The 24239-nt window shown below is 40.3% G+C and overlaps 2 protein-coding genes and 2 non-coding genes across 8 annotated transcripts; 1 reads left to right on the forward strand and 3 right to left on the reverse strand.

Moving 5' to 3' along the window:
* CMKLR2 (chemerin chemokine-like receptor 2) lies at positions 1-15540 on the forward strand. 4 transcript variants are annotated; one of them, XM_055812273.1, is made up of 3 exons: positions 4-546; positions 3870-4017; positions 14280-15540. In XM_055812273.1, the coding sequence occupies exon 3, from the start codon at positions 14296-14298 to the stop codon at positions 15346-15348; it is 1053 nt and encodes a 350-aa protein (XP_055668248.1). In that variant the 5' UTR covers positions 4-546; positions 3870-4017; positions 14280-14295; the 3' UTR covers positions 15349-15540. The 4 variants fall into 4 exon arrangements, with proteins under 4 accessions (XP_055668247.1, XP_055668248.1, XP_027642069.1 ...); XM_027786268.2 differs by lacking the exon at positions 4-546 and adding an exon at positions 2008-2843; XM_055812272.1 differs by lacking the exon at positions 3870-4017 and having other exon boundaries at positions 1-546.
* A 4372-nt stretch (positions 15541-19912) lies between these two features.
* On the reverse strand, positions 19913-24068 carry EEF1B2 (eukaryotic translation elongation factor 1 beta 2). 2 transcript variants are annotated; one of them, XM_005237028.4, is made up of 6 exons: positions 23874-24068; positions 23335-23457; positions 21826-21949; positions 21385-21451; positions 20628-20753; positions 19913-20103 (listed from the first exon to the last, which is right to left on the reverse strand). In XM_005237028.4, exons 1-6 carry the CDS (start codon positions 23951-23953, stop codon positions 19949-19951), a joined length of 675 nt encoding a protein of 224 aa, XP_005237085.1. In that variant the 5' UTR covers positions 23954-24068; the 3' UTR covers positions 19913-19948. The 2 variants fall into 2 exon arrangements, with proteins under 2 accessions (XP_005237085.1, XP_027642070.1); XM_027786269.2 differs by lacking the exon at positions 23335-23457 and having other exon boundaries at positions 23874-24024.
* LOC114012068 (small nucleolar RNA SNORA41) lies at positions 21005-21138 on the reverse strand. The gene has a single exon (XR_003554291.1). It is a non-coding gene; the product is annotated as a small nucleolar RNA SNORA41 (small nucleolar RNA).
* On the reverse strand, positions 21521-21605 carry LOC114012067 (small nucleolar RNA SNORD51). Its single transcript, XR_003554290.1, has one exon. It is a non-coding gene; the product is annotated as a small nucleolar RNA SNORD51 (small nucleolar RNA).
* Positions 24069-24239: the final 171 nt, after the last annotated feature.

Here is a 24239-nt window from a genome sequence, read left to right on the forward strand (position 1 = left end):
GCTTTTAAGGATCCTGCTCAAACTTGTAGGTATATACTTATATTTATACATACACATATAGTAATTCGTTTATATGCTTATGTGTTTTGACCTGACTAAAGTAATAGTTAGATGAAGGATTTTGCCTTCTGCAGAATTACTGGATTTCTTCAACACATTATACATGAAAATCTTCAGATTTCTAATATCAGCATAGAAAGAGGATGTGGACCTGCCTAAAGGAGCCAAGCCTCCCCCTTCATCAGGTGGCTGGGTTTAAATGTGTCGCTGGAGAATTTTGTCATAGTTGCTGACTATGGTATATGGTGGGCAGTTAAGCCACAAGTAAACACTACAGCTTTACCAGAAGGATAGGCATGAATAGTCATTAGTTTCACAGGAAGGGAGGAAATTACTCTTTTCCTGATTGTCAGGTAGTTAAACCCTGTCTTTCCAGAGTGGATTTCAGTCGATGAGGTGTTAATTCAAACAGTGAGGACAAAGGAACAGTGAAGAATATTTATCTTTTTTTAAGAACTGAACTGTAAACAGCTGAATGCTCAAAAGGTAAGTAATTTCTTTCTTGTGTTTGTCATCTGAAATTAAAACTGAGAAAAAGTAAATATATTTTGCTTGACATAATTTGCAAATTCATGGTTACTACAACTTAATTAGTGCATGGTGAATTTAGTCTGGGGTATTTATTACTGCTGAGATTATCTGCACATACTAATAGGCAGCTTGATAAAATCCAGTGGCCCTAGCAGTGGGAAATAATTATCAGAACTATCAGACAATTGTTGATAATCCAGGTAAATTAAAGCTACTTTGTTTTTGTTTATTGCTTTGTAATTTGTGCTGTGGTTAATAAAGGTAGAGTATTTCTGAAGGTTTTGCACTTGTATCTTTTCTTTCTTATGCATCCTTTGCCTTTGTTTTGTTTATAAGGTGAGGTTTATAAGGTTTATAGGGTTAATAGGGTTATTTGTTTTGTTTATAAGCTTAGGTTTAAAAGGTTTATAAGGTTTATAGGGTTAAAAAACCCCTGAAGAATCCAAAGTGTTTTTAAAAGTCATTTCCTTTTCAATAGACCTAGTTTATTCGGTGCTGGGCAACCCAGTATCTATTATTTGTGTGAAAATGCTCTCCTTTATTCTTTTTCTATCAGGTATAAAGTAGTATTTCTCTGTTCTGCAAGTTCCATATGTGCTGTATGTTCGTGTATACATATCCCTCTTCAGTATAGCTCTGGTATATTGTCATACTTAATGTAGAGTTAAAACTCCAAAACTTCATTAACTTACCCTGTTGAAAAAGCACAAATGACATGGCAAAATAAAATACAACTTCCAAGTAGAAAAGGGAGAAGACATGAAAGCATACAAGGCACTTTTTTTTTTCTTTCTTCCAAGCATATAACTTTCACAACATTGTCTGAAAAGCTCACACTCCTAAAATTATGTCAATTGTTAATGGGTTGCATGAAAGTGTATAATAAAAAGCCATGTAATTTGGGACTCACCATTCCAGTTTTACTGTGTCTGAGCATAGAAGGAACTAAAACAAGGAAAGGTTTAGGGCCCAATCATATATTCTTCAGCAACTTAAGATTCCCACTGTGGTTCATCAAATGTGCAGAAGAATAAAATGCTGTATCTAGCTCTAAGTAGAAAACAAGCAGAACTAAATTTTTTCAGATTAAATGCAGTTTTGTCTGTAAAACTATGTTTTATTTTTTTTCCTCTGAGATATTTACGTAACTGTGCAAACTGCATAATTGCTTATCAGAGCAAAAGCCCCTTTGAAAAGGAGCAAATGTAGGTAGGGCAGACTAGTAGAAACATTTTTTTAATGCAGTAATCTGCTGTTCTTGGGGGGGGGGGGGCGGAGAAATGCATATTCTGTGAAAACTTGTCTCCACAAAATATCTTCCGCATCCTTAGCCGTTGTGATTTTGTATCTCTGGTGGGATCTGGTGGGAAGGGTGGGGAAAATTGCTATGTGACATTTAATCCTCCCTTGGTTCTGAAGGACGAAGGAGCTGAACTATCATCCCCCGTATGTGTTGGAGTAGTCCCAAACCTGCTTTAGTTTATGGTGAAGGAAGCAGCCCCTTAAGGACAATTCCTCACTATCCCAAACCTGCTAGAGTCCATTGCATTCTCCAGAATGCTGCCTTCATGGAGAAGAAAAAGCGCATTTGGTAAATGTGTGACTCTGCTGAGCTTTTTTTTTCTTTTACTGTGGACCATGTATGAGAGTTATCTACCCAGTAATTTCTTCTTTTGTCCTACTGAAATAGTACTGAGCAAGCCCTTGAATTAACTGCCTTACAATAACTGGATTTGGCAAAGTACCTACAGACAGTGTGCCATTACAAGCAAAAAAACTTGGCAGATCTGCGGTTAAACGGTACCTATATTTACCCTATCCCAATATTTACAGAGGAAGAGAACTACTATTAAAAGAGCTTTTATCAGTAAAAGTTCACCAATCAGTTACCTAGAGAAAACAAGAAACCTTTGAAATGCAAGAAGTGAAGTGCCAAATCAGGAGGTCCTTGAGTCTTTCCATGCTCTTTCCTCAGGCAGCCCCATTCGTCTCCTGTAACATACATTGAGGGGAGACATGCCCCCTGTCCTTTCCTCATGGTCCAGGAATTCTGTGTCCCACTGTAGCATAATCTCCATTCTCCTTTCATTCACAACTTTTTGCCCTCACATACAGTGGTATTGGCAGAACAGGAAGAGCTGTCATGGAGGAAAGGCGAAGCAGGCTAATTTTGCTGGAAGGAATTTTTACTTCCTGTTAAGAGAATCTGTGTTAAGAGAATCCTGTTAAGAGATCCGTGGACCATAAGAGAGGTGCTTAAAACTGATAGCCTTGCTAACCAGATGCTGAAATTTCAGTTTTGCTGCTTCTCACTAAGCACTTCCCTCTTTCTGTGGTGTTTGGTTTTTTTTGTCTGTTTGTTTGTTTTGTTTGATTGGTTATTTTTTTTTTTTTTGGTTGGTTTGGTTGGTTGTGTGTTTTCTTTCTAATTTTCACTAATCAACAGAGTTGATATCTGGGACATTTGGAACTGGCTAGACTCAACCACTGTTGAACATTTTACATGTTTTGCTTTAATGGCAGAGGAGTACCATTGTTAGATTATTGCTTCCACTAGAAGATATCATTTTTGGTAAGAGCAGACTGACAGATACTCATCTGATTTAAAATGGTATGATGAGTGCAGTACCATCAGAGTCTGGTGAAATTATGGTATGTAATACTGGTGAAATAATATTCCTGTTTTACTGACTGAGAAACTAAGCAACATGGAGATCATAAGGCTTGCCTACAAAACCTCCACAGACTCTTTACACAACTTGGAATGAAGCCAAGTCTCCTAAAACCCAGTTCAAATTTCTGACCAGTTGCACTGACTGACAGACAGACAGGGGCACTAATTAGTGATGCTTTGAGGAGCTCACTTCACTCTTACACACAAAAGGAGATTAATCTACTAATCATAAATACAAAATGAATGTATCTCACAGTACAGTTACAGAATGATGCTTTCAGTGTGACTTTTAAGCATCTTTCTGCTCATTCAACATTACTTTCTATAAACCAGAAAGCTTACAAAGAAATACTGTTCAACCTCTTCTCTGCGTAACAAAAAGCAGCCTACAACTGTAAGGTCTCTTTCCATTCACCAGCCACCACATCTGTTGCTTGCTTGGACACTGACCAAAATGATTCATTCACATGTCTAACATTTATTTTTGGTGAAATACTGGGATTATACAGAAAAGCAATATTTCAGAACTGGGTCTAGAAAACCAAGGGAAGTTGGAAACAACTTCCTCAGCTGAAAACAAACACGGCGTTATATCATTCTGCAGCTTTATTAGAAGGCAGGCAGTAGCCAAGTGAAGCAGCTGGAATCACACTGAAGTCACTCTGAACTCTGCAGATCACTTCATTCTTCCTTCTGCCACAGAGCTCACAACCCTGACTTACAGTGTGTTTCGTTCCAAAGAACTAAACAAGGTAAGTCAATCTCTCTGTTACTTTAAACCTTTCTCTCCCTCTCTCCTGAATAACGTGTTTCTGCAGCTAGTAGTGTAGCATATACTGGCTAGAAGAGCTTCTTGGAAGAAAGAATGTGATACTTACTCATTTCAAAGATTATTTTGAACACTCCCTGCAGCAAGAAAAGATATGAAAGTACGTGTGAATGTAATTTGTAATGACTTTCGAATGTGTTTATACGTACTTCAAGGAGTCTTCTATTATGTCCGTGACCTTGACTTAAATCCGTCCCCCGTCTTGCGTGTTGGTTTTGATTTTTTTTATTTGCTTAGGGATAGTATGTCTCCTATAGCTATAGCAAGTCCCAGTATCATTAGAAATAAGTACATCAGTTCTGATCTGAACAGATTCTAGAACAGAAACTGGAAATAATTTTAAGTAGCAGATTAGCAAAATATTTCTGAAGAAGTAGTCATGCAGAATTAAAAAAGGCTTCTATGATCTGAGCTGGTAGGTTGTGTGTTTTCCCTAACCGTTGTGGAATAAGGTAGGATGTGGATCTAGCTGTCATTAAGTGCATGTTTGCTAGGAAGTGACATGATTTAAAGCCTTATATACTACCACACAATAAGACAGGGCTAGATTCCACCTCCTATTCAGACTCAGTGATAACCATGTCATTGTAACCTGTAGCCTTTCTAAATGTGAAGCCAAACAATACCCCAGACTTGTTGTCATAGATTTACAGAAGCTGTATAGATCATCTCTGAAGTAAAACGCACTTGCTTTCTAGCTGAATTTCTAGCTGTATTACTGAATAATTTTAAATGTTTATTAATTCAAAGCTAGGGAGAAGAAAGCGAGCGAGGCTACATCAGGGTAAAGCAATTTATCAGACCAGGTTTGTAGAAACTGGTGTCAGCATTAACTTGTTTATGAGAGTTTACTTTCATTAGCATCATATGATTGTTTTGCCGCAGCTGAACTAAGAAATGCAAATGTTTTTTATAACCCAATTTACTTTTGTTTAATGTCACTGCAGCTTCTAGCCAAATTTAAAACATTATCAGCTACTTAGCCAGGCAGACAAGATAGAGGTCCTACCAAATTTACTTTAATCCTAGAGATTGTAGATGTGCTGTGAGTGATATTAGAGTCCGCTTTTATTGCACTTAAAATCTCTTCGAGTGTGGCATAGTGGAAGTTATTTTTCACTTCTGTAGAATGAATTTATGGTTTGGATTCTCTAATTGCCTTTGTAGAAAGGGATCATAATTCAGGGAAACTCTCTATATAAAGTATTCCTAGGCAGGATCTTAGTACAAATTTTTACTGTACCAGTGGGTGTAGAGAAAAGCTGTTAATGACAATAATGCAATCTATATGTACTATACATTATAATTATTTCTTTTCATTTTAAGAATCTCTCTGCTGATAACCTAATGAGCAACTTCTGAAATGCTGTTAGATTTGTGTTTATTTCTGATAGATTGATGTAAGAGGAAAATTTGTATCTGTTTCCTAATAAAGCCAGTTGCCTTAAAGAATTTTCTTCTCGTTTCTTAAAAGCCACTTGAAGTTTGTGATCTGTTCTTAGATATTAATTTTTTTATTAATAACTCTGCTATTCCAAGCACTAAGCAGCTAGTTTCGAAGAGGACTGTAGTCTGTTGAATGGTCTTGTCATTTGATTATTTATTCATTTTGTCTTATGGAATGTGCCAACAGTTCAGCTGTCTCTCTCACTGTGGTGGCTGGTTGTCTGGCTAATTTTCACTCATTATTTCTGATAATGGTCTGATTTGTGTTCATTCAGTCTAAAGCTAGCCGTTTCACAACAGTGCAGGGCTCTGTTGTTGCTGGCTTTGCAAAAGAGAGCTGAGTGGGAGGAACAGTTTCTCATGGCCTGTTACCAGAAGAAGGAATTGCTGTGACTAGAGTGGGCAGCGTCCAGGAGGCCTATGGTTTTAGAAAGGAAGATGCCATCATGCGCAGATCAGCTGTCCCACACTTGCTACTACTTTTACGGTGTGTTTGAGGCTCCTCAGACAAGGAGAAAAATTATGCATCCTCAGAGGAAGCATGTAGTACTTTCAGGGGAGCTCAGCTAATTCTGTGCTCTTTGTGTCTTCAATACATTCCAGAGGGCCCGGAGACTGGAACATAAAGCCCTGTATCAGCCCACAGCTGCTCTTTTCCAGAGAGAATTTTTTGCTGGCTTGTTGCAGCTCTCATATACCTGGCCCACCATTTACTGCATTACAATTTTTTAGATGAACCTAACAGATCTGCTGCAGATAAAGTACTTTTTCATTAGTAGGCTCAAAGGGAAACTAACAAAACCCTGTGCTACAAAACAGGTTTGTTTGCAAGGGTTTTCTGCAAAGGCCAGCACTCTAGATAGAAGTCTCCATTCCTTGCCAAGGACATTAGCTAGCAAAGGGTTTGCAGCCTTCTCCTACTTCTCTTCCCCAGTCCAGGTTCTATTGTCCCTTTTTGATACTTCTCAAAGGATGTGTTTCAAGAATCACAAGGCACAAGTATGAAAAACCAGCACCCTTTCCTTCTATCCACAAAAGATACTTGCCTCTTCATTCTTTTGGCAAGATCTGAATTCTGCCTCCATCTCTGCCTTTGAATCTACTGTTTGGCTTTGGGCAAGATACTTCTGTTCCTTTCCATACTCTTCTTGTGTCTGTTTATGTTGTTTAATTATAAACAAGGCAGAAATTGCCTCTCATTATGTGCTTATTACAGTGCCTAGATGCAGTGAGGCTTTGATCTCAAAAGGCTAGGGCCTTTGGGTACTCTCCCAACATAAAATGCTTGCTTCTTTCAGCGAGTGCGAACCTGGCACAGAGTTTTTCTCTCTTTTGAAGCCTTCCAGATGAGAGAGAAAGTGGTGAATAGTAAGTCCTGTACTGTCAATGTAATATCACTTTCTACACTCCCATTTCTTCTTTCTAGTGATCGTATTTTAATGAGTGCAGCCCCACATCCTTTTAATTAGATGTTTCAGAAATGTTGAGAACCATTGTCCATTTAAGAAAACTGAATAATGTGTTGTTGAGGTCCTAAACTCTTAACTGAGGGTGTTGTATCATATCTGGTCGAGCCAAGTGAGAAGTGATTTGGAAAGCTAATGTGGGAAGCCTGTAAAACTGGTATTTCCAAGCTTTTAATCATAGGCGCCATCTATTCTTATCAGTGCTAGGGAGTGTTTCCAACACTATATTAGGGAGATAGATATCCAGCCCTCTTGAAATTGTATTAACAATATACATTTTTCAATTTTGCAGGGACACAGGCTGTGCTTATTGTAGACTTGATCTTAAAGTAAATAGGAGTTTGCTTTGTATGAGTAGGAATATTAGAGTAACACTGATACAGAAGTAGGCACCCTTAATCTACTGTACACAGTGATCCTAGCATATCAGCTATGAGGACAAAGTAAAGTATGTTATCAGCTGGAATGTTTTGGTTATAAATCGGGTATCTCCATTACTCTAGGAATGTAGTTAGATTGATGGCTTATAGCCCAGAAAATACTGCGGGCATTTGTGGAGGAATAGGAAAACACATGAAAAGTCCTTGGAACAATACTTCACTAGTGTGTGTATCTTACACGCTGAGGACACAGCCAATATGGTCTATGGTGTACCTGCTGGGCTTTGTCATCTGGGATGTGTGCTTAACAGCTCTGAGGTGTGTTCTGGGCCTGCAGAGACAGATTAATGTATGTGACTAGCAAATGGTGGAGATCCAGGTTCCTTTTCTCTCCAGCGTACAGAAAACAGACCAGAACCTGTAATGGCTGCCCAAGTAGCCGCTGAGTCCCTGCGGCACAGTGGCATGATAGCACAGCGGAGAAACTCTCTTCAGGAAGGGGAAGGTCTCCCAGAGGTGAAGCTGTGGTTTTTCTGACCCATCATAGGTGAAGGGGACAGTGTTATGTTTAAGAAAGGAGGAAAGGACTATGGCTGAACCACCAGGCAGGAACTCTAGGTTTAGCATCTGGTTTGATCAGGGATTTCCTGTAGGTCATTGTCAGCCGCCTCATTTGTAGACCAGACGGATGGTACTTCTCGCTGGAGCCCACTTGCACGAAGGGTTATGAATACTGAGGTGTTATGACCAATTATGTAAACACTTTAGCAGTGCTGACACATGCAATATAAGACCATATTTTAAATCTCAGTTGGCACTGTTTACCGAACATCTATTTTTACCTGCTTGTAAGAATGTTTAGCTTTATTTTTTTTCTTTTTCCCTAGAATGGGGCCACTTTAAGTGTTTCCCAGATATTACTCGTCATTTTCTTGACTGTAATGTAATATGTTTGTGGTCACGTGATAGCTTGCAGTGGTTATGGAACTCCTTATATTCAAAAGGAATATTAAAAGAGATATTTCTACTTTTAGCTAGTATTAATGGAAGAGCAGGAGCAGACACTAATTGTATAGTTACCGAATGCCCCGCACCACGGTGTATATTCTGAGGACATCTGAGTTTCTTTGTTGTCTTTGGGTATGAAAGTCTTGGTCCTTGGGATGAGCATGAGAATAAATCACTTTTGATGATTTGCAGTTGCTGGTTGCAGACATTTATGAGTTACCCGATTGTGGAAATGGTACACTGCTCAACTGCAGCCGTTATCTTAGATGATTTGTTATATTCAGGCCAGACCTACTGTAGATGCTTTTCCTATTACAGCAGCATTATTGAGATATAAAGCTGGGTTTTCCATTTGTTGTTTAATGTTTCTGTGGCAGCAAAAGTGCTGGTCTGAAATAATTGCTTTACCAATATTAACTGAGTCTGCTGTATAAGGGTTTGTTAATCCTGCTGTAACACTCACTTTGCCTAAAATGTTATGAGGCTATTGTCTGGTCAAATGACTTCAATACCACAGATGAAGCGGTGTGTTATGACTAACAGGGTCATGTTTGGCCTTGCTCAGAGAAAGTTGTTTTTGGCATAAATTTTAGAAGATGTCTAGCTGGTACACTGTGTATGCATTTCCAACGCCTCTTCACTGAAAGATGTAATGGAGAATTATGGTTATTTGCTTTCTTGACTTGTCTGCCAGAAAAAACGCATCTATATTGTGGCTTGAAAAGGTCTCCAGTCACATATCATATCTATTATGACCTGTTTTAGTTCTTGAATTCAAGACTGCTTACAAAGTCATTTTGTTACCGTATGTCTAAGGACCATTAAAACACTAGCCAAGAGATTGGTGCTTGTGTATGTGTCTGTGAAAGAGAAAACACATAACCCTTGATTCTGCTTTTGTGCATACTAGCTTAAAATGCTCATTTCCTAGTAGCTTTGTCTGCCGGGCCAGCTTTAGGCTTAAATTATTGCAGAGCTATGATTTAATTTTGAAGTATGTGTGTATCAGGCACTTCCTGCCATAGGAATATTTCTGTGTGGAGGCAAGTGGTCATCTTGGCTTTGCTCTTTTGAGGGAGGAATGTAAGTGCACGACAGTTTGTAATCTCACCGGTATTTCTTGTGAGTTTTAGGATCTTTTCTTATGTCTTTTAAAACACTTGCCAGAAATATGTATACACCTCTAACAAACTTGCTCAGACTTCTGTGTTTTGAACTTTACAGATAAACACTGCTGGATGAAATTCATGTTTATGCTTTTGAAGGTAGATAAATTCAAATTTAGCACCTCAAAAGTTCCAAGTAATTTTTTGAGGGCTCTCAAATGAAGTAAATATCCAGACAAACTTGGTGAGACACAGCATGACAAGCAGGCTTTAGCTGACCTTTTGAGAAACTAGTTGTTCTCCAACATTTGACTCGCAAATCACAACAAAAGTTGAAGTGAATCAATCACATAAGCTTTCCTTTAGCCATAGATCATACACATAGAATATGATATGCTCAGAATTATTCATCAAGATATTAAAAGGCAGATTTGTGTAATATATTTCTTCTATGAAGTTAATAGTTGAGATGGCCAACTCTGCAATCCATGATTTTCCTATTAAGTTAGGACCCACTGTTGTGACCTCTGAAATCAGTTTAGCTGGCTAGAGTCTCTAAGCCCTGGTTATCACACCAAACAAATAGATTTTGGGACTACAACTCAAATATTTGTGTTAACTTTTAACTGACATAGACAATGAATAAGCTTTTCCCTTGGACCTCTCTGTAAATTTCAGAAGTAATGAGGACCAAATGTGAGAGAGGTTGTGTGGGCTGTAGCCCAAACATGTGGCATAAACTACCAATGTCGTTAAGTTGGATCCCAATTTGTGTGGTGCCCAGAGAACTTTGGACCCATGGGAAGACTTTACATCAAGTGAAGTGAGTGGAAATTGCAACTCTTTTGTTTGTTTTCTCCTCCTTTAGACTGAAACCCCAGTGTAATTTAATTCCAAAGCCATTCCACTGACCTCAGGGCTGAGGTGTGGAGAGGTCAAACGACTTCCCCTGGTCAAACAGGATGCATGTGGCATAGCTATGAATAGAGTCCAAACGACTGGTCCAAAGTCGTAACCGTAAGGCCATTCTTAGTGTGACAAAAGCTGTGCTATTTTAAGCAGATTCAATCATTTGTCCCAGTTGTCATTATGGCTCAACTTTATGAAATACTGGAATGGTGGCAGAGAACATGAACTCTAGGTACTATGTAGTAAAAAGCTATGAATATGTCAATTGAGATCCAGTTCTGTAATTTCTGGGTGAAATTCAGAGAAAGACAGTTCGTGTAGCACATGGTGAAGTCTCTTCCCAGCAGTTCTGTGGCTTTGTATTTTACAAATATTTCAGTCCGTATTTTAACAGTTGGACTTCATGTTCTTAAAGGTCTTTTCCAACCTAAATGATTCTATGATTCTTTTTTTTTGGTAATTCTGTTTTCTGTCCCAGGATCTAAAGGCTACTAGCACCAAGTGCCAGCCTGTGATAGTCCCATGAAGTTGTTTAGTAGTTAACTACATAAAGGGACAGGAAATAAAACATCCTGGTCAAACATTCTGAAACTTAAAATTAAGCAACTATATTCATAATTAAGTAACTGAATCAAGGAGGCTTAGTTTTCAGAGCTGCTTGTGACCTCAGCAAACAGGAACAGACTGCAAACAACTGAGGGTACACTTTACGCAGGCTGTTTACTATTAAAAAAACAACAACAAAAAAATACAGGATGAAGTCTAAACATGGTTATATTCATCCACACACAATACAACACTGTTCTGTAATCTGTGGCTGCCCCCAGGTCCTATTGGCAGGCCACAAACCACACTTTCCTGTTTATTGAAAAATATTTTCCTTGCTTTGACTCCTTTTTGCAACTCTGGACCAGCAGGGACCGAGCCAGTGAACATCATCAAACCTCCTTTACCTTTTCTAGCAAGTGGCCTGAAAGCCAAGCAGAAACTGCTGGCAAAAAGTCTTGTTTTCTCTACTGAGCCTCTGTTTGCAGACAAGTTCATGAGAATCTTTCCAGCCTGGAAATTAGGCCATTTGTCAAAGATCATACAGGAAACCAGTGACAGAATAAGGGATAGAACTAGATTTCTTCACTTTCAAGACCTAGACTTGAACTGCAAGACAATTCTGATTCTCATTTTTATTTATTAGTATTTTCAATTATTAGTAAGTTCAAACTCATGTATTTGAGACTGTGTGCTTCAAGAACAGAAAGAAACATGCCTGCTGAATGATGGTTAACAGTTATCCAAGAAATAAAAATCTGAGTCCCATTGATGTAAACCAGCATGGTTCCACTGAAAATCCCCCTACTGCTTACCTTTTTCAGGGCAGGGCTTAACACCATGAGTCCTGCTATAGAAGTGCTTCGTATATGTGGATGTCATACATATACATAGGTAGAAGTTTCTGGGCTTTGCAAATGTAATTGTCAGTCTTCGCTGAGCCCTAGCTGTAGAGTCTAGTTTCAGCATCTGTGCAGTGGGAACCGTGGTAAGCAAAATTCCTCCTGCTCTTTTTGCCCTCACTGCTGGGGAGTTACTGCATTGGAAGAATAAGAGTTAGAGATAAGGGAAAATACAAGCTTGGAACAGCAATTACGTTCTAAAGGTGTGCTCTTTCAATGGAGGAATTTTAAACTACAAGAGGCTTGGTAAATATTTGGTATTCACTTATGTATGTTTTCTTTCTCCTGCTATACATCATCTTTGAAATTCTAAATATAAAATTACATTGTTGGGCATCAGGCAAATGTTTGTTATTGTCATTATGGTTTTTTTAGCACCATTGGGGGAAAAAAAAAGGCTTGGGAGGAAATGTTCGAATCCAAGTATTGTTTGTGCTAGCTTTTGAGAAGCTTCAAAGCAAAATTGGTTAGTGACTGGAATACAAGATATTAATCAGCAAGAGACTGAAAAATTTGATTTTTGTTTTGTTGTTGAAGTGCATAAATTTGATTTGAAGGTATAGTTCTATATACAGGCACAAACACTTAAAAATTCGATTATTAATCTGATTTTCCTCTGAAAACGTCTAAATGTAATACTATACCAGATGTTAGTGGTACTGCTCCTTGTTTATACCATTTCTTAGCAGCTGCTAAGCTATTTGAAAAAATGACTCAGATGGGTGGTACTGCTATTTGATGCAGAATCTACCCCCAAGGGGCACATAATTACATAAATGCAGCCCAATAAATGTCATCTTATCAGGACAGCAAACCAAATAACATACCTTCAGCCTGACGTAAATTAACAAAGGGCAAAGGTTATCAAATCTTCTGGACAGAACAGGCTGTATTGACTCATTACTTTTTCTTTTTTATCAAGAGATGTAAAATTACACAACTTTTTTTTTCCACCCTGGCCTATCCATCTGCAAATGAGAAATCTAACCCTGCTAATGTGTGTGCACATGCGTAGCTTCACTTGTGTCAGTAATCCTTTCAAAATAAGCGAACTACTTTTTGGAGGAAAGGTATGTACATGAATACAAGCTTGCAGATGTGGTTCTGCAGGCAGTGTGCTCTGGAGACGCCCCTCCTGTTGTCTTTAGCATGCTAAAATTAATGGAATTACAGGAATGCAGGGCTGAGTTCCAACAGTGCGGGTGATTTTTGGTTTCTGAATGGTACTAGTGCTCAGCAGTGTACTGTTGAGCACAGCTAATGACCTGGTAGTATCCTGCTCTCAGGGACAGTTTTTTGGTGCAGCTGAGTCCAGCCAGACTACATAGCTTTAAACAATAACAGAATTTATCAGAATATTTGTTTTGACCATAGCACATACTGCCACAGTCTGACAAAAGTATGTGCTGTGCTGCAGCTTTGTCTGTACTGTGGAATGGACTGAGTGCATTTTCCTGTTACACCTCTGCTGTCTGTTTTCCCATTGATTTCTTTTTTTTTCTGGATTTGCCTTTTGGTTTATAGTCTGCCTGAACATACCACCCCCACCACTCTTCCCTTAGGCGTTTTATAAGGCATTTCCTATGTGAAAAATCATATTGTACTTGTAAGTTCCAGAAGCTTTTGCAACAGAAGAAAACCGAGACTTGTTCTGTCTTGAAAAAGGGAAGACGCATATGTTTTCATCTATAACTCTTACAGTCTGTCTTATTCTCCTGGCAAGCTTTGTTTTCTGTCATCTATTACCTCCTTCTCAGCTCACTAGTGGAAGAATGCCACAATTGTATGTATTGTCCCTGAAATATGTTCCGTTTCCTTCTCGTCCTTTGCTGCATTAAGGAAATCTAATACATTGAATGTGTCTGAAAAAATCATTGTCCCTTGAGTCAAAGACAGATACGTGATAGAGAGGAATAAACACACAAACTTTCAGTTCACTTTCACCACTGTCTATGATTTTGTTAACCGTAATTTGAGGTGTGTGTGTGGTAATTTTATAAAAAATGGCTCCTGGCACTTCTCTGATTTCTGACAAATATAATTCATAAAACTTGCTTAAAACAGGAACAGAGTAGTAAAATATGAAACCCGATTAGAAAAGAATAGAAAAATCACACTGCAGTAGAACTTTGCATCTGGACTTCCAGAAATTTACCAGTGACACTGTGCTCAGTGCTCTCTGTTAAGAAATAAATGCAAGGAAGACAGTTCCTGAAGATCAAGGCATTTCTTGAAATGCCTGTGACTAAAAGACACCACAAGCTTTGTGCTAGCTGAAGTGATGGCTAAAAAGTGATACATATGTGGACCTAAGTCAGTGTTTGGTTTTTTTATGACCAAGAACTTAAAGGAATTGCAGGTTACTATTTGCAGCACAGTAAAACATTTCTCCTTTGACTGTTCCATTTCTTTTCTTCCCTAGAAAGCAACGGTGCAACATGACATTTGAAGATTTTGAGAACTACTCTTACTTCTACGACTTGTCTGAGGAAGATGAATCACCCCAGTCCTCCCTCAGCATTGCCCATATGATTTCCCTTTCCTTTTACAGTGTGGCATTTCTGCTGGGAGTGCCAGGTAATGCCATAGTCATCTGGTTTATGGGCTTTAAGTGGGATAAATCTGTTTCCACACTCTGGTTCCTCAATCTGGCCATTGCAGATTTCATTTTTGTTCTCTTCCTGCCCCTCTATATTACATATGTGGCAATGGGCTTCCACTGGCCTTTTGGGAAGTGGCTGTGTAAAATGAACTCGTTCATTGCACTACTTAATATGTTTGCCAGCGTTTTCTTCCTGACATTCATCAGCCTTGACCGCTACATCCGCCTAGTCCACCCAGTCTTCTCCTACAAGTATCGGACTGTAAGGAACACCCTCATTCTTAGTGGGATCATTTGGATGTCAGCTGCAATTATTGGTGGCCCTGCCTTATACTTTAGAGACACAGCTACAGTTCTCAACAATGTCACCATTTGCTACAACAATTTCCATGTACATGACAGAGAACTTATAGTGCTGACCCATCACATTCTCATTTGGGTGAGGCTTGCGTTCGGTTACCTCTTTCCTCTAGTGACTATGGTCATTTGCTACTCGTTGCTGATTGTCAAAGTGAAAAGAAGAACTGTATTGACTTCCAGCAGGCTTTTCTGGACCATCATTGCTGTAGTTGTAGCTTTTTTTGTGTGCTGGACACCGTATCACATATTCAGCATTGTGGAGCTCTCTGCTCACCATGATGAAAACTTGCATGGCTTACTGCAGGATGGCATTCCCCTCTCCACTGGCCTTGGTTTTATCAACAGTTGCCTGAATCCAATCCTCTATGTTCTGATAAGCAAAAGGTTCCAGGCCCAGGTCAAGACAACAGTCTCTGAGGTGCTAAAACTGGCACTGTGGGAGGTGAGCCGCTCAGGGACTGTCAGCGAGCAGTTGTGGAGCTCCGACAACACCCATGCGCCCATGCACTATTGTGAAACCGCTCAGTGACTGCTCTTGTCACCATCCTTCACCAAAGAGCTGACAGGAGGTTTGAAGGTGTTCTTGACTTCGCCTCTGCCAGTCAGATGTGCATCTTTGCATATACAGTTTTATGTCAACAGCTAGCTTCGTTGCACTTGCTGCTTTCCTTGAAAGGTTTTAAAAGGACACATCATCCGGGTGTGGTGTGCTCGCAACGCGCACACACAGCCCAAACTGAAAGCTGTCAGCAAAAGTGGAATTGCTCTAACTGGGTTTCTGGTCAGGAATATTGTTGTAATCCTGTTGTTTTGTTGTGGTTTTGTACCTCAATGATATAAAAAGAGAGCAGAAAACTATTCCCCCTTGCCACCACTGATAACACTCTTGATCAAGGCATTCTCATCCCAGAGGTGATGGCCACACATCAGTGGGTCACCAGTCTCCTTATTGTCGAGTATTGCCTTAAAAGTAGGAGTCACCTGGCTACATCCCAGCTAAGTAAAGCTATTGGTGGCTCTGCTCTGCACTTGGAGAAGAATCCCAAAACAGAAAATATGCTGAGTTACTGCCTTCCCTTGTCAGAAAAGTATGGAAATAAAACCTGTTTTCTCCCAGTGCTCTTTATCTTACACTCAAAACTAAGATGGGAGATCCTGTGTTTTCTGGTCATTTATTCTTGTGCTTTTAGCACCAATTGGGTGCAAAATACTATGAGCAGGTATTTCATATAGGCATTAGGCTTATTTGAAATGTGCAAATAATTAGTGAAAATGTTTCTTACAGAAGGCCCTGTGCCACACTTGTTCTTCTTCTGTGTTTCAACTTTCAAGCTCAAAGAGGTTTACAACTACTGGTAGTTGTTTACTGTTCTGTCAAAGGTAAAGAAATGATATAACGTTTTGTTTGCCTTAATGCCAATCTTCAAAAAATGGGCAAAGTGAATTCAACAATATTCTCTTACAAATCTGTAGCCAAATTTGGATGACTTTGCCAAATGAGAAGCAAGCCAGTACATCCAGGAAACGCTGTCCACTCCCATAAGAAAGATGAAGTAGTCCTAGTTATGCTGTATTCTGTTCCAACTTGTTGCTTGCTGAAGAATCACACATGTGCCAATACAAACATATACGCTAGGTGGAGTGAACCAGTTTCTGATGCAATACTACTTAATTAAAAAGTTGAATGCGGGATTAAAACTAAAAGCATAGTTCCAATTTACCCAAGACTTTATTTTTTTCCTTGTTTTTGGCCTAGGTGTATAGCATAAATGTGCCTTTCAGATAATCTACCTAGTGGTCTATTGTCTGCCAACACACTGAAGTAGCATTTATTTGTAATTGAAGTCTTATATGTAAATATATTTGTTTTTGTATAAAGTATATATATAACGTGCATGCATGAGCACATCCACTATTGGTAGCTGTGCAAATACAAACAGCGTGACTGTGGTTCAGAGTTTGGGAGAGTCAGGCAGGATCAGTGGAATTTCAATGTATTTCACTTTGGGATGGAAAGCCGGTAAGCGGCACCCTTCCTTTGAGTCATTTGCAGCCTGGTACATAGTGACTCATCATAGTATGCTGAATGTGCCTAAATCAAACATTTTGCCGTTTTTCTTCACATGTTCCCTGACATCTTTCTAAGAATGATGTATTAGTACTACTTTCCTGGCTGTACTCCAAGTAAAGTAATAAAGTTTTGTTGTTTATTCCAAAGAGAGTGTTAATTTGCTTTTCTCAGCAGCAATATGCAGTGAGTATCTGTTCTTAGAACAGCTCCTTCCCAAAGATTTTGGAAGATGAAAGCAAGCCCTGACCCAGTCAACTACAGGAATTAAGGTTTATGCCAGCTTTCTTCTTGCATGTCAGCTATACGAGCACACATAATGCTATATAACGAGATTGATTTTCAAATGTAGAAACACACATGTGCTGTCTTGCGTAAATTACTAGAAAGCCTCCCCTAAAGTAGACAACAGAGATACAGAATAGAATTGAACAAGGCTAAAGTCAGCCCTGGTCTATGGAATTAAGTAGATTAACAATTTTGCAATGTAACCATCTCATTCACACCATCATCAGTTATAGAATTATCTCCAGATCATTTCTGCAAGAATAACGGAAGTTACCTAAAGAAAACGGGTAACACACCAAGTTTCTGTTTCCAAAGAGTGTCCAAAACAATACCAACAGTTCTACGCTGCTTAGACCGAGGAATGCTCGTTCAACCTACCACAATGGAAAAAAAGCCAGAATAAGGGGATCTATCTCAAAACACTTCACAGGTAATAGCTCTATGATCAACCACTCATTCAGGAATAATAGCTATTGACACATTTCATAATGGATGGGTTCTAGTTACTTACTCTCACCTGCTTCCGGAAGGGTCTGAAGGCTGCTATGTGGATTGGTTTGTAACTGATACTTTTGTTGAAACTGTTTTCCCAGTATTCCTGTATGTCACATATCTAAGTTACGGAACTTTCTGATGATCTTTCTGTTATGGGGTGCACTTGGGATAGAAGCATCTCATTTAAGATGCTAAGTTTTCACATACCCAAATACTACACAAAAGCCCCTAATATAGATAAATACGGATTCTGTGGAATTCTCTTGCCCACATGCCTATCTGTTTTGTAACTGGGAAGACTGCTCTCTAGGTTTTTTTGGCTTGTTCCTGTGCAGCAAGTTTCCTTCTAACACTGGGGGGGGGGCAGTGGGGAAACTGGACAAAAGAAATCCCATCAACTGAAGAGTTTGTACATGCATGCTTAGAATAAATGAAAAACACACACACAAAAATCCAGTCCGGCAGGTCAGATGGATGGTTCATCCTGCTGTATTTTAACAAAGTTACAGTCTATAAATCAAGCCATTTTATCCACTTAGAGCTTTAATCTCAAGGTCAAGGAAAGAGTTTAAAGGTAAGAAGCACATTGAGTGGGAGGTCAGAAACATGATGGTCAAGGATAATAAGAACTACATTTTTGTGACACATTTTTTCCTGATGCAACATTTGCCAATTTTTTGCTTTTAGCAACACCATTGCAGAATTCCTAAGCCTAAGCTACATGATTTATTGGAAGCAACAGCTAGAGAATTGCCACAGAAAGGGTACTGTGCTCTAATTACACACAGAATAAAGCCAGTGTTTTAGGAGTTAAGTTTATGGAAGGAAGGTAGGAACGAAGCCTGTAATTATACTTATTCTCAATTCTTTAATCATGCTTTAAACCTCTAGCAGGCAGATTTTTTTGAGACAAATTATAAAATAAAACTCTTACATAAGCTGAAGTTGGCAGACCTTTAAACAAACAGGACCTGCTGTGCCAGATAACCAGAGATGCTCTGTGAAAAAAGAACAAAAAGAGTTATTTTAGCTACTGCCGTCAGGCTTCTGCACTGAGCATCTTCATCTCTGTGACCTCAGCGTGGCACATAAAAGGCTTCCTGTTCATGGTCACAATAAATTCTTTACCTCAGTCCAACAGAAGGCCTAGAAATGTGAATTTGTCTAGAAGATTCACAACTGACAGTTTTTGCATTTGTATCATTCCTGTGGGTAGTTTTCAGAAAACAATTTAGTTCAGACAGGTTCTTCAATCTTTAAAAAAATGTCAACATCCATGTAGAAATCAGTCTGGAGCCAAGTAAGCAACTCAGACCAGCGTTAATTAGGCTACTTTCTCTTTGCATTTTAATTGAACACCTGTTTGTTGTTGTTTTAGCCTGGTGCATACTTGCAAGTTTATGAAGTGAATTACCCATCTGCGTTAGCCGAGGGCTGCGGTCACGGCAGGCTGCGAATGCCGGCACTGCCACGCCGCGGGTCAGACACCGGTGCCGCGGTCCCCGTGGAAGGCACACGCTGCCCCCTGGTCGCCTCTCGAGGAACAGAGCCCCGTGCCCCAGCCCCGCCACACCTGCCCGGGCCACCGGAGGCACAAGATGCACAGGCACCTTGGAGTGTGCAAAAGCCAGAGCTTTTATCAACACTTATTCACCGTACTAATTAAGAAGGCCCAGAATAGATGTGGAATTTTAAGTAATTCCACTGCAGAAGTCTTCACACCTTGCGTGAAGTGTCCACACAACAGATGAGAAGTTATCACAGTAGTCTCGGGTCCAGTCAAGTGTCTCACAAGGTCTCATCTCCAGTGCACTGAGCTGCTCCTCACTGATCTTCATTTCCACTCCCTAGTGAAGCCAATTTAAAGCCACAGCCTATTTGGTTAGTCACCACCCCCTCTTAGAAGGAACTTACACTACTGTTTATCTGCTAAAAAAAATAATATAAATTTTTGTGCTTTGCCAGAGCCCTGTGCTTTTCCCTTAAAGCCATCCCTCCTTCTAGAGGAATTACAGATGTTTCTAATGGAGCAAAGAGCATTTCAGATTTTTAAAGCCATGTAAATATTAAATCTGGATTGATGGTAAATGTAAATTTTCTATTTCCTCATGCTCTTGGGTACTACAGTAAGTGCTGGAGCAACCCTGAAATTAAGTTTTACCTTCTACTTTACCCATCAACCAAATTTTACATTTATGAGTTGGATTACACTGTAATCTTGAATCAATCAGACACAGCACAATTTTTGCTATTACATTTATTCTAGATATATCAAGGTTTAAATCTTATTGAAAGCAGCTACATCCATTGATTGTACATAATCTTCAAATGCTGTTATTCTCTCTTCCAGCATATCTGTTCCAACTTTATCATCTTCAACAACACACTGAATCTGAAGCTTTTTGATACCATACCCAACCGGTACTAGCTTGGCTAAAAAGAAAAAAGAGAGAGAGAGAAAAAAAAGCATTTACTACTCCTTGATTGTGGAATCTCTTAAAAATTCTACAGACTGAACAGACCAAAGTTGTTTGCTGGAATACATGAAAACTTAATTTATTCTCTATTACAGACCACCTAACCAACACCACAGCATTCACAGCATTCATTACAAGGTGCCTGGAAGAATTTCCTTTCAAGGGATTTCCCCCCCGCCCCAAAACCAGTGATGTGGGCGTTTGCTCGCTGCATCAGGAACTGTACAGGGAGATGCAGGATAGCAGAACCAAAGTTTTAAGCTTTTAAAACCTGTATTTGCATCTAAACCTCGCTGCTGCACTCACCTTTCTGACAATGTCAAGATACTGAAGTACTGCAGTATTGTAGCTCCTGCGCTGTTTTAGCTGCCTGCATTTCCACAGATCAGTGCACAGTGACCACAGGTCTACCCATTCATACACCATGGTAAGGGACCACACTATCTCCCCCTCCCTGCTTTGAATTTTTCTCCTACTTACAAGATCCCCAGACCAAGCCATCTGCTTGAATGCTTCGAACACACTCCTCCAGTTTGGCCATGTCTGTCTCATCATCCCAAGGTTTCACATCAAGCAAGATCGATGATTTGGCAACCACAGCTGGCTCTGGAGGAAGAACATCACCATTAAAAACTAGGGAATTTTCAAAAATCTCATTATGTGAAGCTGCAAACTAGCTTCACAAAAAGAACTTTCCTGGTTTCATGAATAAGAACCTTTTCACATAGCTGTGACAAGCCTTTTGTATCAACACACATTTCAAAAGTATTTTTTCAGCTATGCATATCCCAATGTTCAAAATTTAGATACAGGTTTTTCCTGAGAAACACTCCCAAGAAAACAGATTCAGAAGGGGACATTGTTTGTTACATAGGGAGTCCTTTACAGAGGATCTGAGAAGGAGCTTAATGCCATGTAACAGTTTATCTTCCACAGAGGGAATACTGCAACTGTTACAGTTCTGAACAGTTCCAGACCAGTAGCTGTGGAGGGACTTGCCTATCACAGCCTCTTCCCTACAAAGAAAATCCAGAGGTCATCTCCATTTATACAGAAAGCTCAACCTCTGGGTAAAACAAACAAGTATTAAGCAGGACAAAAACTATGTTAAGGTTCCCTCCTGCTATGGGAAAGCCTAAGCTCACAGGCAATTCAAGCAAAACTAATTACTCCTGTCTCGTTCCAGTCAAGCTTAGCTATTACACTTAGATTTAAAAAAGTTCCTGGTAGACATTACTTTTGGACTTCTTTGATTCATATTGGGCCAGACGTTCTTCCCTCAGTTTCTTTGCTTCTTCACTTTCCTGAAAGAGAAGTTTAAAGTTACGGAAAGCCACCAAACCCACGCCTCTTGTAAGGTATTAACAAATTGACTGGCATCCACTCAGGCAAAAACAAATCATCACAACTGTCAGCCGAAAGATGGTGATTTTTTGTTTTATTCATCATGCTAACCAGTCAAAGTAGACAGATTATCCCATTGCAACACATTCCCTTCTGACTCTTGAGTTTTTACCTTCCAAGCTTTTCTGTTCTGCAAAGACAGCTGAATTTGAGAATTTCAAGTAAGATCTGGTATCAAGATCACAAATTTAAGTAACTAAGTAGTGAAGGCAAAACCCCACGTATCTGGGTATTTCTAAAAATCCAAATATAATAGAAAAAAAATCACAAGTACCTCCTCATCATCAGATCCAAAAAGATCAATGTCATCATCATCTTTGCTTTCTGTGGCTGCACCTGTTGTGTCCTCAACATCAGCAGGACCGTATTTCCCCAAAGCCTTCTTTACCCCTGGCAAGCTGAAGAAAAAAAGCAGGTATTAGGAACCTACTCAAATTATCAAAGCAAACACTGCTGATTTGTCAATGAACCTACAACTGTATTTACAGTGAAAATGCTGTGCTGAAAAAATAATCCAATTCTGCTACTTGAAAGCAGAACCTCCCCAAAGACAACCCCCTCAATATTCCTGACATGCTCATTGAGACAAAAAACATATTCCATATTCAAAGACTGTTCACCTAAGCTGTGATCCTGCCCAACGTTGCTGCTCCACCCAAGTATATGGATAGAAAAAGCTTTCTTATTGGAATAATTTATCTGCAATATATTCTGTGTAGAAATAGTTATCAACTGCTTGTTCACGTTTCCCTAAAAGTATTTTCATTTCTTTAGAAACTAACAGTGACAGAAAACATGTTGTTGCAAGGTAACAGATCCTCTTCTGACTTCACAAGTTTCAGCGAATGTTTTATTCTGAAAGCTAGCTCACAACAGCAGGTGAGGGACCAAAACCCCCAACTTAATCTTCTCCTATAGCTCATATAGTTCTGTAGTCTTAGGATATGCTCATACTTCTATTGTTACTGTGAACTGCTGCTACAAGTCATAAAACTAGCTTTAGTTTTCAGGAACTGCAAGTAGTTTCAACAGAGTGGACTTCATGAAACAACTTTATAATCTCAGTCCCCTTCAGCATTGCAAGAGCTTCAGAAATGGACTGCTGACTGAGCCACCCAACTTCATAAGAGCTCCCTCCGAAAAGGGCAGAGGCATACAGAGGAAGCAGTGTAGCAATACTGACACTGCCTACATACACCACACCTTTTTAGAGAGGCCTGCAGTCTCAGTGTCTGATGTCAATACAACACCTTTCATGAACATTAAAATCGCTACAAAAGAAAAAAGGTAACAGTTGCTTTCCTATGTCCCCTTCTTTATATGTGCTTCTGCATTGCAAATAATTCTGTTTTATCCTCCAGGACTAAAAACCTGAAAGAACCACTTCCCTTAACTATTATCTTTATTTATTATATTTATCTTTAAAGATCTCTGTAATACTTATTAATCCATTTTGGTGCTACCTCTATGGGGTTGATTACTGATAGGTAACTTCCAGCTTTCAGCAGGTATGTGTAAATGGCAGCAACAAAATTGAAGTTTTTCTTACAAGCTTTAGCAGAAATGTCAGCAACTTAACAGAGACAGAATCAGGTTGCCTAAATTCTAAGTGAAAAGTGTAATGCACTGACAGAAGACGTCGGCTGTTTCTACAGCTGTTCCTATTCCAACAGCAACACAAAAAATGACGTGGCACCAGTGAAAAACGGTGTTCAAACTCCAAGAGACAAACACAACACTTTGTAGGCCAGTTCGCTCATATATTGCAGCAGTTTAACCGTACCTTGCCTTTTGCTTTTCGTACGACTTAATATGATTGTACCACCGAAGAGCATGAAACAAGTCTGCAGGAGGTGGGGCCGCGATTGCTTCAAAGACTGCTATATCAGCCTGAGAAGGGACGTACCTGCGAAGAACAAGCCGAAGTTAGCCCCCTTCCTCGGTGCACGCAGGAAGATGTGAAGCAGCCGCCGCCGAGCACAGAGACGACAGCGCCGCAGCAGCAGCTCGGTGAGCCCGCCAGGCTGCTGCTAGGCCCAGCAGCGAGCACCGCACAAAGTGCGGGAAGCCAAGCGGGCTGGGCACCGCGGGCGCGCTGTAGCGGCCCGCATGCTCGGCCAGCTCCGGCGCTACGCCTCCCATAGCGGCTCTAACGGCAGCCGCTGCCGGGGTGGAAACACACGCGTGTGTGAAGGCCCCGCCGCGCCGGCACGGCCCCCGCCCTGCCCCCCCCGCGCTGGCTCCCGTTAGGCCAGCGAGCCTCACCGCGGCCTGGCCAGGCTCACGTCCCCGAGCCCCAGCACTCCCCCAGCCTCCTCTCACCCCTCGATATAGCTCCTGTCAGCCAGGAAATCATTGAGGACCCGCAGGCCGGCGGCGGACTTAAGGTCCCCGAAGCCCATGACGGCAGCGGCGCGGCACACACGCTGCAACCCACGCCCTACGCCCGACCGCCGCAAAAAGAGGCTCAGTGTCCCCTGCGCCCTCCTTATATAGCAGATGGTATCCCTCCGCTACTTCGCACAAACATATATCCCTCCGCCAGAAAGCACTGCGAGGTAGTTCCTCGCGGGTTAGCTGCTCTAGCGTAGGGCGCACAACAGGCGGGATATCAGGGACCTCGGGGAGGATCGGCACAATAAATGCTAAGTTAATGGCAAAGCTCGGGAAGTTTTTCAGTGTTACAAG

The sequence above is a fragment of the Falco peregrinus genome, chromosome 8 (genome assembly GCF_023634155.1).
Source record: "Falco peregrinus isolate bFalPer1 chromosome 8, bFalPer1.pri, whole genome shotgun sequence".
Lineage (NCBI taxonomy): Eukaryota > Metazoa > Chordata > Aves > Falconiformes > Falconidae > Falco > Falco peregrinus.